The sequence below is a fragment of the Drosophila tropicalis genome, unplaced genomic scaffold (genome assembly GCF_018151085.1).
Source record: "Drosophila tropicalis isolate 14030-0801.00 unplaced genomic scaffold, ASM1815108v1 contig_158, whole genome shotgun sequence".
In the NCBI taxonomy this organism is placed as follows: domain Eukaryota; kingdom Metazoa; phylum Arthropoda; class Insecta; order Diptera; family Drosophilidae; genus Drosophila; species Drosophila tropicalis.
The window spans coordinates 3,592,712-3,608,210 of NW_027172602.1; the positions used below are offsets into that span (position 1 = coordinate 3,592,712).

Genomic DNA, 15,499 nt, shown 5'->3' on the forward strand with positions numbered 1-15,499 from the left:
AAAAAAACAAAACAAAAATGAAAAATCGAAATCAAAACTGTATTTTAACATTGTTTTAATCATTGGAGAATGTCGACACTTGGATCGCCTGTTGTGGCCTTTTGACATTGAAAATATAAAAAGCGCACTAAATATAATTTGAAATTTAACAGGCATCGATAACAGCCGGCAACACTTTCACATATCGATAGACAGCCGGTGATAAGAGACGATACTATGTATATCGATTTAAATTAATTTCATTCGCCCCATCTCTAATTCGCAACATTTAATAAATTCCATTGTTTTTTGCCGTTGTCCGAGTTTTTTATTTTCCTTTTTCAATATTTAACATTTAATTTAAATTATAAAACTTTTATTTAAATTTTTTGAATAACAAACCCTACAAAACAACAAAAAGTAAGAGCATATATCAATTTTTTTCTCCTTCTGTGGCACAGTGTGTGTATGTGAATGTTGCGTGGGTGTAACGAACGATGAGCAGGGGGTGGCGCTGAACCAGAATCAATCGACGCAGATAAATTTTTTTTAAGAGCATAGAGGACGACCCCTACACAGACACACACACAGTTGCAACTGTTTCTGTTGCTGTTGTTGTTGTTGGCGCACTTGTTTGCCGCTCTGACTCTGACTTCACCTTGACTAAAGTACACGAGGGCAATGCAAAAACAAATTGCTAAATGATAACAGTTAACGGGCAAAAACAAAACCAACAATATATAAAATAAATAATAATAAATTCATACCTTATTATGTATTTACATATATGTATATGTTCCTATATTGTACACATATTCTCTCTTCAACAGTTTCGCTTTCATCTTTCCCCCGGATTGTTCATATTGCATTTGGTTGAAAAATGCTGAAACTACGCAACATCTGGTCAACTGTGGCCAATGGCAATGGACACCTGACTCCCGCTGTCCGGTAAGATAATAATTTTCTGTACATTGGTGTCATCTATAGTCTACTTTTTCGAATGGCAAACAAATGTATCTATAAGGTGTGTTAAAACATATACTCGAAGTGCTTCGTGCTCTATATATGTACGTGCAGATTTTTGCACATACCCTAACAAGATGTGTCCAACCAAGGCACATAGGGATTCTTTCAATCAGAAACAAATTCAAACAGATTGAAATTAAAATCTTTGCTTTTCGAAATATATTTGTTTAATATTAATTAAAATATAATCTTTTCAAATGTGAAATATGTATATGACTTTCAGTCAATCCATTCCCTTTGTACTTATAGTAAAAAAGATAAGATTTGGATATTCATTTTTTTTATGGCTGATTATTGTTTTCTAATCTTAAGAGCACATAAAAAGAGATAACACCCTCTAAATAGGTGAATATGTTTGCCCAAAATCGAAGTTCACAAATTTTAACCTTTAATATTTATTATTCTTAAGATTATGACCAATATTTAACTTTGACCAAGTCCATTTAGTTTACATATTTTTCTATACGGAAAAATATGAATGCATTCTCATCTTTAGGTACAAAGAATGAAAAGAAAACTTAATAGTATAGATCTTGGAAAAAACTCACTAAATTATATGTCTGAGTATTCGTTTCAATCAAATTTTATGGTAAATAATTGTAACTTTCTTTGTTTTTGCCACATTTTTCAGATCTATTTCAACAACGGCAAATTGCAAAGATTCGGACTCATGGTTTTCGAAATTGCTTGTACGTAAAATTGAACCAACCAAGGAATCGCATAGTCGCATGCTGAGCGACAAGGAAATTATATATGCATTACATACGCATAATGTGCGACCTGATTCGATGAGTAACTACCTGAATAACTAGTGAGTGACAAATCTTTTTTGAAAACCCTCACATAATCAACACATTTAAAAGCCTATTTAAAATCTTCTTTCTCACTTGCTTGTTATAATTGCAGTAAAACTACGGTGGCTTTAATTAATGACAAAAAGGCAAATCTTTCGTGCAATTTGGTTGCCTCATGGACCGTTCAAGTGGGCGACATGGATCAGTGTTTACACTTATGGAAATATACGGGTGGCTTTGAGAAAATCGATCAGGCCAAAGAGGATCTATGGAATGATGCCGAATATCTTAGCTTAATGAATGAACGTTCGAAATTTCTACGTTCCCGGCATTTGCAATATCTGTTGGCCTTCAGTTATTGGCCTCAGATAGCTAGTCGTTCGGGCAAAAATATCTACGAAATGCGGTAAGATTCTATTTAAATATTAGAGTGAATGCAAATGATTGATTATATTGATTTTACAGTTCATATCGACTGACACCTGGCACCATGATTGAATGGGGCAACAATTGGGCGCGTGCCATTAACTTCCGTAAGCACAATAATGAGGCATTCGCTGGATTCTTCTCCCAAATTGGTCGCCTATATAATGTTCATCATATTTGGTGTACGTAAAACTAATTAACACTTCTATGTACATGAGAATACTATGATTTTATGTGGATCTCTTGCAGGCTACAAATCGCTGCAGGATCGCAAAGAGACTAGAGAAGCCGCCTGGCGTTCACCTGGCTGGGATGAGTGTGTCGCCTATACTGTCCCCCCTGATTCGTGACATGCATTGTCGTGTTTTGGCCCCAACTGAGTTCTCGCCAACACAATAAAAACACACACAACAAACCCTCCCCCCCACACACACATATATATATTTATATATATATAATACGAGTATATACACATACATATGCTTGCATGTCTCATGCTGTAAACAATGATGATAACGATAATGTTGTTCCCCTTTTCCGTTCCTTGTTAAATAGTTTTTGAATCATTTTTTTTTTTTCAAATTCTAATTTGTATATAATGCAAACTATGTTTTCTTTTTTTTTGCCTAGTATTAAGTCTAAAATGCATTTGTTTTTCCTATTCTGAGCTATATATGACCTTTGAATTTAACAAAATTGAAAACGAGAAAAAAAAGAAAATCAAAAAACAAAAGATGAAAAGAAAAATTACGAGATAAAGCGCAAAATAAATCTGCATTTATTGGTAAGAATTCCTTTGGCTTCTATAATAATAATTCTAAAATCCAGAAACAGTTGTGGTATACATGTATCTATGTATGTATGTATATGTAGGTAGCTGTTGCATAAGCGACAACTTGACGGATACACAAACATTTGTATGTATTTTTTTATTTTATCTTCATTATGAAAATAGATTGCTCTTAATCTATTGCGATTTCAGAATTATTAAGATATATGTATGGGTTAATTAGTTGAAATCAGCTATTTGAAATTTGGTTACAGGTCACAAATTGGCTCAAATTATAATTTCTTAGAGCTAAAGTTAGGGATTAAAATTGAATTCTTTATAGTTGATTTATATATGCGTATATATACACTAACAATTTTAATTTAATGCTTATAATTAAAAGTAATGAGATTGACTGAGAGTGCATATTGTTTAAGTACTTACATAAGGGAAGGGACAGGTAAATGAAATTGTGTTGGTTTTAGGCATATACATATTATTGTATTTATATGTATGTTTCTATATATCTTCTATACATAGTTTCTATTTCTTATTTATTCCGCAATTTCGCTACTCTCCGTCTGGGCAGCAGTCGCCTGTTGTCTAACCATTTTAATATGCTTCTTGCCAATGAGATGCTGCTGCAAAATGGTCACATGATTCATATACTTATTGCATAGCTTGCAATAATATGAACCAGATGGGGTTCTATACATGGACAAATCAGCAACATCGAAGTTCTCGGTGCTAGCAGCTGATAGAAGTGATAATTCGGGAAGTGCTGGAAGTGGCGGCTGCTGCTCCATGGCCAATGGATTACCATTGGCAATACGAAGATTCTTCTGATGTTTGCTGCCCTCGCAATGCATTTGCATTTGAGATGGTGAAGTTACATTAATTTTACAGATATCGCAGGTAAGACTATCATAGAGTGATGCACCAGAGGCTGCAGGCGAGACGGGTATATGAGATGGATCAACAACCATTAATGGTTGATCCTCTGATGCTGTTGCTGCTGCTGCTGGCTGAGGTACCGTCTGCTGCGGCTGTTGTTGTTGCTGTTGCTCTTCGGCAATGAACATAACACCGATGCCAAATCGTCCGTCCGGCGGAGTCTCTCCTACTTTACTGCCAGTCCTTACCCATTTGCCTTCGTTTGTGTAATAGCCAGCACCCGATGGCTTCGAACGCCTCTGCTCCACCAGTTTGTGTTTACGTCCGGCGTAGTGTTGGCGCATATGTGGCGTCGATGTCAGTGCCAAATCGCAGAGATCACAATGAAAGGCATTGGGACCAATTGGCCCTTGCTTGATTAGACGTTTAATTGGCGGCAACTGGAGGCCAATTTCTGTATAGTTTTTGGCCAACCAAGCGCTAATATGACGATCATGCGATTTAGATTCGTAGTGATCCCGGGCACTCTTCATCGATGTCATCTGTGTCTGGCAAAGCTTACATGACAGTGGCTTAATCAGTTTGTTCAACTCATCAGGATAACTTTCGTCGCGTCCTGGAAACATTACTAACGACGCAGGGCCCCCGTCGCCATTATTAATTGTGGTAGTAATCGGGATTAAGTCAATGCCGTTGCTTGGCTTCTGTTTCTTTGCACGTGGTGGTGCATCCACTTCCACATCTATGTACATTCCATGTTTGCCCGGAGCTGTGAACCGTTTCGCGGCATCCAACGGTTCCTCTTTCGATCGATGCGGCAACGAGACACTGCGATTGCTTTGATCCCCCTGCGACAATGCTGGAGGTGGAGCTGATCCTCCAATTAACAATGGTATATGATAGCCGCTTAGATACTCCGAGGAGCTCATTTTCTATTTATCTTTTTTACTTTTGTTTTTGTTCCTTCAAGCAGCAAATCGAATTTTTTTTCAAATTATCATCTACTTAGAGATGGGGCAATGCCTGGATTGGGGTGACCTAGCACCGTGGTTCATGTACTATTGAAAAATGTGTGTAAATTTGCAGCGTGAATAGAAGGGCATTTGCATTAAATATTGTTGCAAAACTTTGAGAAGGGTTTCTATACAAATAAATACAAAAATTTTACACACTGGAAATATGCAATAAAGATTATACAAACGAAAATAGCCTTACAAACTTCACATGAGCAAATGTATGTGTAGATACTGAATCTCTGTGTAATGATTTTCAATAATATTCCATAACAAACATGTTTCTTAAATGTGGCCCACTGTGCTGCCAAAGCGCATGCTTATACATAATCGCACGGATGGAGCTCTACGGTTATCGATTAAATATCGAATGGCACACAAGTCTCAAGAAAGAATAAATAATTTAATTTTTGTTTTTTTGTTTTTTTTTTTTGTTTATTTCAGCATTTGCTTTCTTTTAGATGTTATACAAAAATGAAAAACAAACGACGTCAATAACGAACTCCGCTTTAGTTGTCGGGCAGAGAACGAATAATGTCCGAATCTCCGGGATCGGTAATGGACATGGTGCACACACGGAAGTATTTACCGCAAGCGGTACCCAATTCAATGTTGGTGCCGGTGTAATGCTGAACCTCAGTCTTGGCCAACATAGCGTAGTATTCAATCTCCGATTTCCTGCATTAACAAATTTGAAAAAAAATAACGAAAATAGGTTAAATAAATATAATTGTCATTGCGAACTAAAATATTGTAAATGGAAATCAATCAGAAAGAGTCTCTAGTAAAATAATATAGATTCGTCATGGCCTTCGGTAATACGAATATCATCATAGTTTGGTGGAAAAAAAAAGGAATAAAATCAAAGAATAAATGCAAATTTCTTACCCAAGCATGCGGCTGTCATTAACTGGAACCATTGGAGGAAGCACTAGGCCCCTTCTATCTTCTGCTGCTTGAACGGCTGAGAATTTCTTTCACATACACGTCGTATTGACTACTCCATAGTTTCCATATTAATTATATGAAACTCATATTTCTCAGTCCGCCATTACAGACAGACTCCATATGGTTCCAACAAACAACAACAGGTTATGTTTGGATATGATTAGAAAAATGGAAATCTACTTCTCAGTAGCAATTTGCACTATTCTTTTCACAATTGATTTGATCTTTCTCACCTCAAGGCGGGGGTATTGCTGGCAATCAGCACCAATTTGGCCTTGCCCTGGCGCAGGGTCTTCAAGGTTTGCTTGTAGCCCAAGCAATATTTGCCGGATTTCATCACCAAAGCCAAACGGCTGTTGGTGCTCTCCAAAGCCTTCTTTTGTTTCTTTACTGCAACCATTTTGTATGCTTGATTCGTAAATGAACTGTAAGATATTAAAGAATAAATTGGTTATTTAGAAATTTTTTCACCAGCCTGCAGCAAATTGTGTACCTTCGTCGATGACGGACGTTGTCAAAAAGAAAGAAAATGGGCAAGACCGGAAACACGTTAGCTCTGAAATAAAAGTGTTGGCAAACAATTAAAAAAGTTATCGATAAGTTTATAGCTATTATGGAATAATGTGAGGCTGCCAGATGCATCAAAAAACTTCAATTTTTGATGGCGGGACATATGACTAACATAATGAAAAAATCTTGTTACGAATATTTTACATATTTATTAATTACCCATGTAACGTAAGTTATTGTTTTTATCAGGTACAACGAAAATGAATTTCCTGCAATAAATGTGTAGTGTCATCCTGTTTTTTCTCCTAATGTCATATAGGCACTATATCCCAAAATTATTTAGTTTTGGTATTTTTAGTATTTTTGGTATTTTTGTTAGATTAAAAAAATTTGCACGCCATTGAAAGAAAGGGTTGCCAGATATATTGAAGCTCTTAAGTAGTCCGGCAACTCTCGGGGCAATTCTATTTCATCTTTTCTTTTCCAATTTTTGTATGTGGTATTATAATATTTAATGTGTCAAGCAGTTAAAAACAATACGCTTTAATAGTGTTTTATACTGTGAATCATTGGGTAAGTGGAGTATGTTTAAAACATCAGAAATTACTGTATTACTTCGAAGTAACATGCGAAGCGGGAAGTCAAGAAACAAACGACAAGTATCGGCGGCGGCGGCAGCGGCGACAACAGCAGCGTTAGCGAGAATCGAATCGAAACAAAATGCCTAAATTGGAGCCGGCAGGGCGAAATCTTTCAAATAGCTTTAAATTTACACACTATCAAACAGCTACATATGTATATTGGATCCTGAACCTCATTTGTATAAAATATCAATCTTTTTGTAAATATTGTGTGTTTGTAGAGACACATTTTGGACGGACAGCTGAATACGTATGTCGCTACATGTCGATGACGACGGCTTCGGATTGAATACATTCGATTTTGTGGCCAATGAAACTGCGCCAACTTTTCCACCCGTCATCAACAATATTGTGCCACAGTTTGAACCTGAACAAGAGGTTCTAAGCCACTATCAACACCAGCAGCAGCAGCTGGAGGATAACTTCCTGCTGTTTGCCAATGCAGAACAGAGATGGCCATTGCCGACAACCACCACCGACATCTTTGAAGATCAACATCATCAGCATCAGGCCATACTTACGGATACGAACGTCATATTTGGGGAATACAGTTTACCATCCGCACGTACTCCACCTCCACCAGCATTGATTAATTGCCATGGATCTAGGGCTGCAGTGCAGCAAGAGCAAGATGTCTCAAATGATCCTTTATTAAATTGCATACGCAAAGCATTTACATTGATTCGTGAGATTTGTTCTAATATTCTTAACGATCCCCATCAATCCGGCATCGAATCAGATATTAACGGAATTCTACTGCTTCGCGAAAAAGTGATCGAAGTGCGTAAACGAATTGTGGCTAGAGCATTTTCGCAGACCACTTGTGACACTTGGACAGTGCTTGTGGAAATTGATCGAGAGTTTGAGGGTCTGGCTGCTACTATCAATAGAGCAGCAGCAATAACAGCAGCTGGAACAGCGACGAATAGTGAGAATCAAGAAGGCAGTCAGATGGGATTAGATCTGTTCAATAGACTACGTCACATCTTTACCAGCTGGCAAAGTGGCGCTAAAGAGTCGGCTGTTCCACCAAACAGCGAACAGCAGTCGAGAGGTGCCGCCAACAACATCATCGTCGGCAGTGGAAACGGAGCATTAGCTAATCAAGGGTCTGCTCGAAAGCGCCGGTATGTAAACCCTTAATAAATCCATTTTACAGAGGGTATAGTCGAATTGGTCGATGCCAGTTTTTCCTTTTTTCTTTCAGTACCTTTATGAAATTTCCTAAAAAATTATGTATGGGTTTGTCCTATGCATGAAGAATATCACACTGTCAAGAAGTTGACAACGTTTTCAATTTATATCTACTTATAAGATATTCAAATACTGCTGCTTAATATTTTTTGGGGAAATATCGATTTTTGTCGAGTATCGAGTATCCGTCAGACTAAAACATTCTGCTTATCAAACTACTCTCTCTTTTTTCGTATATTTTTATAGCAATCAGGACGATTATCAATTATCAAACTACTCTTTTTTTCGTATATTTTTATAGCAATCAGGACGACGGCGGGAATTTTAAATATCGTCGCGTCGACAACACATTTCCTAAGTTCATAACGAATGAAGCTTCCGAGGATTACAGCTCGATGTCAAACCATACAATGGCCGAGCATCATCGTGATCGTATGCAACGGAGAAATCAGTCACAGATACATGCACCACAATCGCAAGCACAGCTACAGGCACAGATCCATCCACACCATCAGCAGGATGCCGCCAATAATCCATTAACAACAACTTCTATGACACGTAGATCCATTTTTAATCCCCCAAACGTTACACAGACGCGTGTCCGGAACTCTAACTTTAATCCAGCGAAAGTGGTAATTGATCTTTCCGATGATGATGATGAGATGCCCAATCAAAACTCCATGTATGACATATTTGGCGCTGGGCGGAGATCGATGAGTCGACGGGATGCTAGGGATCGCGATAATTGTCCAATGTTGACGCCATCATCGTTAGTAAGGCCCCAAATGCTATACTCGGATGCAGTGCGTCTGGGTGAGTCGTCTAATGGTGGCTTCAAGGGCTTTCCAGAGATGAATTTAAATGGCCATGTACCACATGCTTCTCATTCGCTCGCCCAGGAGACGACGATTACAGGTCCCGCATCTAGCATGACCGACACTCTTCTTATGCAAGAAGAGCAGCGCTCCGAGCATGAGCAGTACCTCAGTTTGATTCAAAATTTAAGTCATCGAAAGTCCCTAACGCCGGCGGCTCCACCGCCTCCACCACCACCACAACCGCGTCACAAACCAAGGCTTCCAACGCTCCCGCCACCGCCGCCGCTTCATCGAATCCCGAAGGCGGTAAATCAGGAAGCGGCCCACAACAACAGCAGCAGTCTCGAATGGTATCGGTTGTTAAACAGAAGCAAGCCAGGACGTCTTCATCTCAATCCAACATCATCGGCCACCGTCAGCAGCATTGAGCGCGAGCAGTATGCCAAATTGTTGGACAAAGGTACGGCCATTGGCATGGGTGTGGTTACAACACCACCACCGCCTCCATTGATGCGTTGTAATAGCGCTACAAGTGCTACCAGTCATGCCTCCACAATTAATAGCAGCTCCGCCGGCACTGTAAGCAGCAGCAGCTCTAGCAACAGTAGCAGCAGCAGTCCTGGCAGTGTCAGTGGTTCCTACATGACGACAAAGCCAAAGAAATTTACCACAGCTCCTGCTCCCACATCAACTGCAACTGGTGGTATAGGCGATAGTGTCATTGAGCTAGATGACGATTCAAACGATGAAAGGGATTTAAGTAAATCCCTATGTACGCCCAAAGCCGAGTAAGCAATATATTTCCTACGATTGATGATTTAAATGATCAATAACATAATCTTCCATCCTCCAGCCGTTCTTCAATTGGCAATAAAACTCTAATATCGCCATCATCAAGCATGTTGCAACAGACGGAGGCACTGCAGCGGCGTTTCCAAAATTGCATATTCTTTAAAGATGATTTCGAAGAATCCTTTAATCAGAAATGCGCTCGTCAGCGGCAGGAAAGTGTTCATAGTCGCGAATTGGCCCAGTTGGCGTGAGTAACAATCAGAAAAATGGTATCCAAAAGCTTCCAAAACCATCCCTCTTCATATTTGTTATATTTTTAGGGCATCCAAGACGACAGAAGAACGTCGTGCCTATGAACAGGGATTGCGGGAGAATTTATCGAAGTATCGTATGACCCATAAACCAATCTTTGTGATTGATGCGTTTCAAATAGCTTCTGAAGAGGATAAAGAGCCCGAGTTTCTGCCCATCACTGATGAACTGCAGAAACGTTACAATGAGCTCATACATGGACCGCCGCAACAGGTGAAGCACACACCACGCATAAATCTTTTCAAACATTTAATCGTATCCATTGTGCATCAACAGGTGTTGGTGTCAAAATTCAGCTTGAACATTACCCGCAATGATATACGCACGCTAATTGGATCCATGTGGCTTAACGATGAGGTTATCAATTTCTACATGAATCTACTTACCGATCGCTCTCAACGAAAGGCTGGCAAGCTGCCGAGTGTCTATGCTATGAATACGTTCTTTGTGCCGCGTCTATTGCAGAACGGACATAATGGAGTGAAACGTTGGACACGCAAAGTGGATCTATTTAGTATGGATATCATTCCGGTGCCAGTCCATGTGGGCGGTGTACATTGGTGCATGGCCATCATACATATGAAGAACAAAACTATACGCTATTATGATTCCATGGGCAAACCCAATCAAACAGTGCTTAATGCACTGGAGTCGTATCTGCGTGATGAGTCGCTGGATAAACGCAAACAACCTTTCGATACGAGTGATTTTCTCATCGAGAATGTGCCGAATGTACCACAGCAGACAAATGGCAGTGATTGCGGTGTCTTTAGTTGCATGTTTGCCGAGTATATAACCCGAAACAGGCAGCTGACATTCTCCCAGGAGCATATGGAATACTTCCGTAAAAAGATGATACTCGAAATATGCGGCGGAGAGTTGTGGTTGTGATCACAAAGAGGGGAATCCAGTTTAAGATATCATAAGGAGTAACATACATAAACAAACACCCACACACGCACTTCAAAAGAAATATCCTAATTTATTTATTAGTTGCCTAATCAAACAATCAGCAACATCAAGTTAAGATAAATCATTTAAAATAGTTCGATTATGAAAAAAATGCAAACCCAATATTTTTCTTTTTTTAATATTATAGTTTTTTTGTAATTACATTAATTTGTCTGTTTTAACCTTTTTTCAGGGGTAAACGGGTATTCTCGATTAAATCAAAAATTAAATGTACTTGCATTCCTTCTGAGCCATGCCATTTATGGGCTAAGCTAGCTCAAAGAATATGTTGTTTCTCTTGAGACGCTGGTTACTAAATGCATCTCCTGTTAGCATTAAAAGGAATATATCTACATATTTCAGTCTAATTTTTCATTGCCTTGGTGCAAAGTATATAAAATAAATGGACCATTGTCTTTAAGTAGGTATTTAGGTTTTCTTTCGGCACATTGTTTTTTTTTTCTTTTTCGTTACAAAGTGCTGTTTTACCTATGAATTATCCTCAGAACTTTAAAAGAATAACTAAAGAACTATTAATTAGCCACAAGAACAAAATTATATATATATACAAACTGTCCAAAGTTGAATAAAACAAAAAAAAAAAAAAACGATAATAATTAGAAAAGAAAACAAAGATAAAAATAATCTTTGGATTAACGTGTGTAATAAAACTTTTATTTTGTGTACTGTAACTCATTCAAGCAGGACACATCTTTATCCTAGAATAGCAAAGAGACATTTGTCGTTTTTGAAATTTTTATATACATAAGAATATATATCTCATAACAATTTTATTTGTAACATTTTTGCTAGACACATAATCAATACAAAGAAGACATCATAAATCTGTATATACCTACATATATACAATAGCTACGAGGTCAGACTACCTCTCAACATTGTTCATTATCTTGGATCATAGATGCGGCTACTCTTGATATTGACCTTAAACAAACGCGACCAATCCGCCAGAATATCAAACTGTAAGCAAAATATACAAAAAAGTGAGATATAGATGAAATATATTATATGTATGTAGGTATGTGTATATTGATAGAAATCACCCACATCTCGATCCATAATGTTCTCGCAAAAACTTAAATCCAGCAATTGAAGTTTAGGGCAATGAATTAAAATACTAAATAGAGAAAAAATACGTCAAATATAGTTTTTAAAACTCTTGATTAATAAAGTGAGTTAACATACTCGTAGACACGTTCGTGTGTTATGTTTAATATGCCCATTAAATCCAATTGCTCGAGGTTTTTGCCCAGCTGAGCAATATGACGAAGATCATGCTCGGTTGTGCCGCGTACTGCTGAGAGAAAGAGTTTCCTTAGCTTTGGGCAATTAGCCAACAGCTGATACAAGCCATCGCCCAATGAGGCCTCACGCAAACACCAGCCCAAATCCAGCTCCTCCAGCTGATGGCAATGTGAGAGCGATTGCAAGCCACGAGCTGTTAGAAAATGAGCCTTCCACATATCCAAGGAGACAAGCTGCGTATTATAGTTGGCCAAATGGGCAGCCACATTATCCATGTTAACCGATACGCCACAAAAAGCTGACACGCACACACACACACACACAAAAACCAACCATTTATTTATGATTTTGATTATTTAGTAAGTTTTAAATTAGGATTACCCAGATTTAAATGCTTTAGCTTTCGATTGCCCTCAAGCATGCTCAGCAAAAGCTCAGTCTCGAAGGCAGTCTGAAAGAGATCAAGTCGCTCCAAATTCTTGAGATTAGCCAAACAAGAAAAATTTAATAGTGGAGGATCGGTGGCACAATTGCGTAGGCTCAATTCTGGCATGGATAAAAATATAGAGAGAGCGTTTATTGTGATCAAGTCACATGGTTTTAACATACATATGTACAAAAAATTGATTAATTGGTTACCATTTAAGTTATCACAGACAATGCCCACGGTCTCAATGCAGCTGGCATTGAGAAATTTGCATGAGTTTAGCCGCAGGTGGGTGAGATTATCGCCACGCTGGGTAAGAAATCTGTCAAATATATTATGCAGGTAAAAAAGAGAGAGACAGAGAGTTAGATAACACCACACTCACTTTTTGAACTCGGTGGGTGAGACATCACCAAAACCCCCGCACCAAGACAAATCCAATTTGCGTAGAATTGTAGCCCGACGTGCCAGTGTGCATAGTAATTCCGAGTTGGCCAATTGCCAATAGGGCTTCAGGTTAATCTCAACATATAGCAACGCATGTGTGGATATATCATAGAATATACGTGACACCTGACCTACACGAAACAATGATTTCAAATCCAAATAGCTAAGTATCTTCAACAATATTTCAAATGGCAAATCGGTTAAACAGATGCGGCGAGCGGAAGCCTGAGCATGAACATTGGCCGGCGCCAGTTGCATCTCCTGCAGCTGTTGTTGTTGTTTCTGCTGCTCCACCATTTCGCCAGCCAAGCGATTGTCCAATAAAAATTGACTGAGATCATTGTTGATGAAATCGTTGATGAATTTTTTACACGCCCCAGTTACAGGATCAGCAGCATTATTATCGCTACAGTGAATGGGTTGGAATTTAAGTGATCGAAGTTTACAGCTAATTGGTCCTTGACCAACAGCTAATGTTGCCGAAGATGATCCTAGAGCTGAAGCTGCCAGTGATATCTGTGTTTGCGGATGGGTTCGGGCCTTGCCTAACAGATTTTGAATGCGCCGATGGGAGACGGTGCGTCCACAGAGCATGATGGCATCGATTTCCGTATAGTAATTTAGATTACTATGATTGAACTCAATCCGGAGTGTTCTTTGGATGAATGTAAAGGGGAAGAAAAATTGTGGTGTATACAAAATGAGAGAATTTTCCTTTACCACTCACTTGGTTATGATCGAGGTCTTCTTTAGTGGCGGAGCAAAGCGCCGTGAGTCGTGGCTGATATACTTGAGATCTTTGGCTGTTGCCTCCCAAAGGCAGTGCCAATGTTTCGTCATACTGTAGGCCCAAATGCGTACCACGGCTCCAGGATTAAAGGTCTCGAAAATGGCCACTTCGGTGGGTACCACAAACTCCTCAAAATAGACAACTGGAAAAAAAAATTCCTTCAAGTAAACGTTGGAAATAAGGAGTTAATGGGAATTACCTATATAGTCATGGGTTTCGATTGGAGGCATATTTTGGGGCTGAATATCACGCGTCGCCGATGGCGCTCTTTGCCACCAGTCGCCATATGTGCGCTAATGGATTAAAAACCCGATTTTATTCAAAGCAAGATATGACCATTTTTTTGAACGAACTCACCATGGTAAAGGTTTCCGGGTAATCGCCATAGGCGGGAAATTTTGTCGGCCTGCCAATCACATTTGATGCCGTATATGAGATGCTATAGTCGATGCCATACTGTGAGCTGAAGTCAAGTACTCCAAGCACATACTGTTCAAGATAATAGCCCTGATCCTGATCCTGTTGCTCCTGGTCGGCATCGGTGGTATGCAGCTTGCTGCCACTTTCACAACCTCGTTGACGTTGCACCAGCATGGTGGTAAAATCGACTTGGGCATCCGGTTCGGTGTCGCTCGATGAGCTGGTGGCTGATTCTGCATAGGCCAGCATAGACATTGTTATAGCCAAACTGAGTTGTGTCTCCTTCGACTCCCTCTCCGTTACCGGCTCCTCCTCCTCGGCCTCCGCCACAAAGCCGAGACCGTAGGTCAGTCTCAGCGTATCGTTGGAGATCGATAAAGATGCGTAATGTTGCCGCACTTCTGCTGACACGTACCAGGGCCACTGTACCGACCGTTGGGCATAACCGAGCCAGAGTCGTTGGTCCTCTTCTTTGCAATGCCAGTGCCTGAGCCACTCTAACTGCGTTTGCGTGTCCCGTTTCTGATTGATTCTGCTTGGGCCAAGGTTAATGTTAAAACTAATGGTCACGTTGCTGTCGTCTTGGTCTTGGTCGATGTCGATGATGTTGCTTTGTCAGGCTTAGGCCTCACCCGCAGTTGTTTGCAAAATGTTAATCCAATTAGTACATATATCGTAATCCTTCTCCTTCTCCTCCTCCTGCTACCAATTGCGCTCGTACTTCTGATGTTCTTCTTCACTTTGTTTACGCTAATATTGGCGCGACACTAAACTCTTTGAACGGTGGCGGGGGGTGGAGAATGAGAATGATTTCTGTTCTATTCTTGTTGGAGGTGGGCCAGTTTTTGAGTTTAACAAATTCTCCTTTTGACCAAGTTGCTGATTTCTTTTTTGCTTCCGCCTCTTCTTTGTTGTGGTTGTTCTTTTTTTTGCGTTATGCACCTAAATTTACTTATTAATTTTGATAACAAAACGAAAACTAAACAAAAAAATTTCACCTTTGAATTTTGTACTACGATTCACAAATACCCTATATACCCCCATCATAACTTAAGTAGTAATTAATTTAATTTCCAGTTTAA

General features: G+C 39.3%; 5 protein-coding genes across 5 annotated transcripts; 2 read left to right on the forward strand and 3 right to left on the reverse strand.

Moving 5' to 3' along the window:
- Window positions 1-241: 241 nt before the first annotated feature.
- Window positions 242-3,016, forward strand: Nipsnap (protein nipsnap). The gene is given in 7 exon segments (XM_068303250.1): window positions 242-399; window positions 810-927; window positions 1,637-1,816; window positions 1,912-2,205; window positions 2,265-2,407; window positions 2,475-2,560; window positions 2,562-3,016. Coding segments are annotated over 6 exon segments (834 nt in total). The 5' UTR covers window positions 242-399; window positions 810-859; the 3' UTR covers window positions 2,625-3,016.
- Window positions 3,017-3,042: 26 nt separating this feature from the next.
- On the reverse strand, window positions 3,043-4,934 carry LOC137587017 (zinc finger protein 346). Its single transcript, XM_068303249.1, has one exon. It carries the CDS (start codon window positions 4,815-4,817, stop codon window positions 3,549-3,551), a length of 1,269 nt encoding a protein of 422 aa, XP_068159350.1. The 5' UTR covers window positions 4,818-4,934; the 3' UTR covers window positions 3,043-3,548.
- A 369-nt stretch (window positions 4,935-5,303) lies between these two features.
- Window positions 5,304-6,424, reverse strand: RpL30 (ribosomal protein L30). The gene is made up of 3 exons (XM_068302594.1): window positions 6,343-6,424; window positions 6,083-6,274; window positions 5,304-5,579 (listed from the first exon to the last, which is right to left on the reverse strand). Exons 2-3 carry the CDS (start codon window positions 6,247-6,249, stop codon window positions 5,411-5,413), a joined length of 336 nt encoding a protein of 111 aa, XP_068158695.1. The 5' UTR covers window positions 6,250-6,274; window positions 6,343-6,424; the 3' UTR covers window positions 5,304-5,410.
- A 369-nt stretch (window positions 6,425-6,793) lies between these two features.
- Window positions 6,794-11,301, forward strand: LOC137586896 (sentrin-specific protease 1-like). The gene is made up of 6 exons (XM_068303086.1): window positions 6,794-6,932; window positions 7,222-8,127; window positions 8,496-9,800; window positions 9,866-10,051; window positions 10,125-10,329; window positions 10,393-11,301. The coding sequence occupies exons 2-6, from the start codon at window positions 7,253-7,255 to the stop codon at window positions 11,005-11,007; spliced, it is 3,186 nt and encodes a 1,061-aa protein (XP_068159187.1). The 5' UTR covers window positions 6,794-6,932; window positions 7,222-7,252; the 3' UTR covers window positions 11,008-11,301.
- A 540-nt stretch (window positions 11,302-11,841) lies between these two features.
- On the reverse strand, window positions 11,842-15,398 carry Fbxl4 (F box and leucine-rich-repeat gene 4). Its single transcript, XM_068303087.1, has 9 exons — window positions 14,355-15,398; window positions 14,197-14,290; window positions 13,935-14,139; window positions 13,146-13,862; window positions 12,973-13,082; window positions 12,715-12,879; window positions 12,274-12,631; window positions 12,136-12,205; window positions 11,842-12,048 (listed from the first exon to the last, which is right to left on the reverse strand). The coding sequence occupies exons 1-9, from the start codon at window positions 14,670-14,672 to the stop codon at window positions 11,974-11,976; spliced, it is 2,112 nt and encodes a 703-aa protein (XP_068159188.1). The 5' UTR covers window positions 14,673-15,398; the 3' UTR covers window positions 11,842-11,973.
- Between the last annotated feature and the right edge of the window lie 101 nt (window positions 15,399-15,499).